Consider the following 1,961-nt stretch of genomic DNA (forward strand, 5'->3'; position numbering starts at 1 on the left):
TGGTGTTTAGTCAATTTGAATTTAAATATGAAATATATTTAGTAAATTAAATTTTAAAAAATTAGATAATAATAATTGTTAGATTATCTTTTAACCAGTTAAAAAATATTTTTGTAATTATTAAATAAATCTATGAATATTTTATAGCAATATGATATACTCATAATTTTATATATAACTAATTTAATTAACTGCTTTCCAGGTTGTTCATACTAATATACTCATCATTTTTTTATAATATAATTGTTGAAGAATTGTCATAAAGAATAATAAAATATAATTGATAAAATATAAATATTAATATTAAAATATAAAGTCACATTATATTTTTATGGTTTCTGCATTCTTCAATGTTATTATTGCAGCCGAACAATTAGTTTCTGAATACATGTTCACTACATTATTGAAATCATTATATTAGTTAATATTATTGTAATATTTGATTATATTTGAATATGTATTTTATTTTCTTTTGTCTTCGTGGTAATAAGATTTCTTTATATATTATGTTTTTTTATATATGTTTGCTTCTTCTTTCTCTTATTGCCTGACTTTACAAGAACTTTTGTAGTTGACAGCGATACTCCTCTTAATAGTATAACATACAATTGACCATAAGAGAAAACATCCCGTGGCAAATATACATCAACATTTGATATTGTTTGTCCCTAAACTTTATTTATTGTCAATGAAAAGCATAGATGAATGGATAAATGCTTTTTTTTTTTGAAATGAAAAGGTTATCTTTCATTTTCTGCCGGTGATAGTGGTACTCTGAATAATAGAACTTGCTTACCAATATATTGTCCTACTGTTATCTCTGCATGAATTACATTTTTTTCAAAACTTCTACACACCATTCTTATTCCATTGCATGGGCCATTTGAAGGATTTAGGTTCCTTAGCAGTATCATTGGACAATTCACACCTTTCATTTCAGCTTGTGCTGAGACAATTCATTCGGTAATAAAGTGTTTAAGAATTCCTCTTGGTAATGGTTATTTGTATAATCTATTGCTTCATAAAAACTAGTATAGATATTTCTTTCACCAGGGAACATGTTTATCATATTTTCATTAAGGCTATCTACATATTCATTTTTTGTTGCCAGGATTGCACGATTTGTCATTTACTGTGCCAATTTAGTATTTTTCCTCCAATGATAGATATATTGCATCAATTAATACTTCTTCACAGTTATTTTCATTTTCATACTTCATTATCATCTCTTTAGGTATTCTTATATTGCTTGTTTTTATTTCTAACTCTTCTCCATTACCAACTTTGAGTATGAATTCTCCAAAATATGGATCTGTTCTAGTCCTGATATTGGTTGTTAATTTTAGCACTTTCATTTTGCTCCATAAATAAGATTTCACGAGACTTGCACTAACATTTTCTTGTCTCAAAACTTTAGGTACCACCGGTAATACCTGTATAAAATCTCCACCAAACACCATTACCTTCCCTTCAAATGGTTGAGAAGTATCCATTATATCTCTCAAGCATCTATCAACTATTTCTATTGTTAGTCTTTTTGCCATCGGTGCTTCAACCCATGTAATCAATTTTTCAGTGCGTAATAATTTTGCTTGTCCACTTTGCTTGGATATACCACACATGCTCGACTTTGTTGGGCTTAATGGTATATTAAATTGTGAGTGTGCAGTTCTTCCTCTAGGCATAATGGACGTTGCTACCCCATATGTTGCTGTGGCAAGTGCTATCATTTCTATTTATTGATGTGTTTGATTTTCTTCTATATTTGGCAAATGATAATTTTTTATATCTTTTTCCATGCTCTGTAAATGGTAGTTTATACTTTTCAATGTCAAAGAAATTTGTTATGGCATCTGGAACGTGACTGCTTCACATGAACATTCAGATGCAATATTATCTGACTCAAGTAGTCCTCTTCTGATAGCCGACTCTTTAAATGTTAAGCATTGTACATTGCTACT

General features: G+C 28.6%; 1 protein-coding gene across 1 annotated transcript; it reads right to left on the bottom strand.

Annotated features, from left to right (window-relative positions):
- Positions 1–1,142: 1,142 nt before the first annotated feature.
- On the bottom strand, positions 1,143–1,730 carry LOC122722079. Its single transcript, XM_043951732.1, has one exon. The coding sequence runs from the start codon at positions 1,728–1,730 to the stop codon at positions 1,143–1,145; it is 588 nt and encodes a 195-aa protein (XP_043807667.1).
- Between the last annotated feature and the right edge of the window lie 231 nt (positions 1,731–1,961).

The sequence above is a fragment of the Manihot esculenta genome, chromosome 16 (genome assembly GCF_001659605.2).
Source record: "Manihot esculenta cultivar AM560-2 chromosome 16, M.esculenta_v8, whole genome shotgun sequence".
Classification (NCBI taxonomy): domain Eukaryota; kingdom Viridiplantae; phylum Streptophyta; class Magnoliopsida; order Malpighiales; family Euphorbiaceae; genus Manihot; species Manihot esculenta.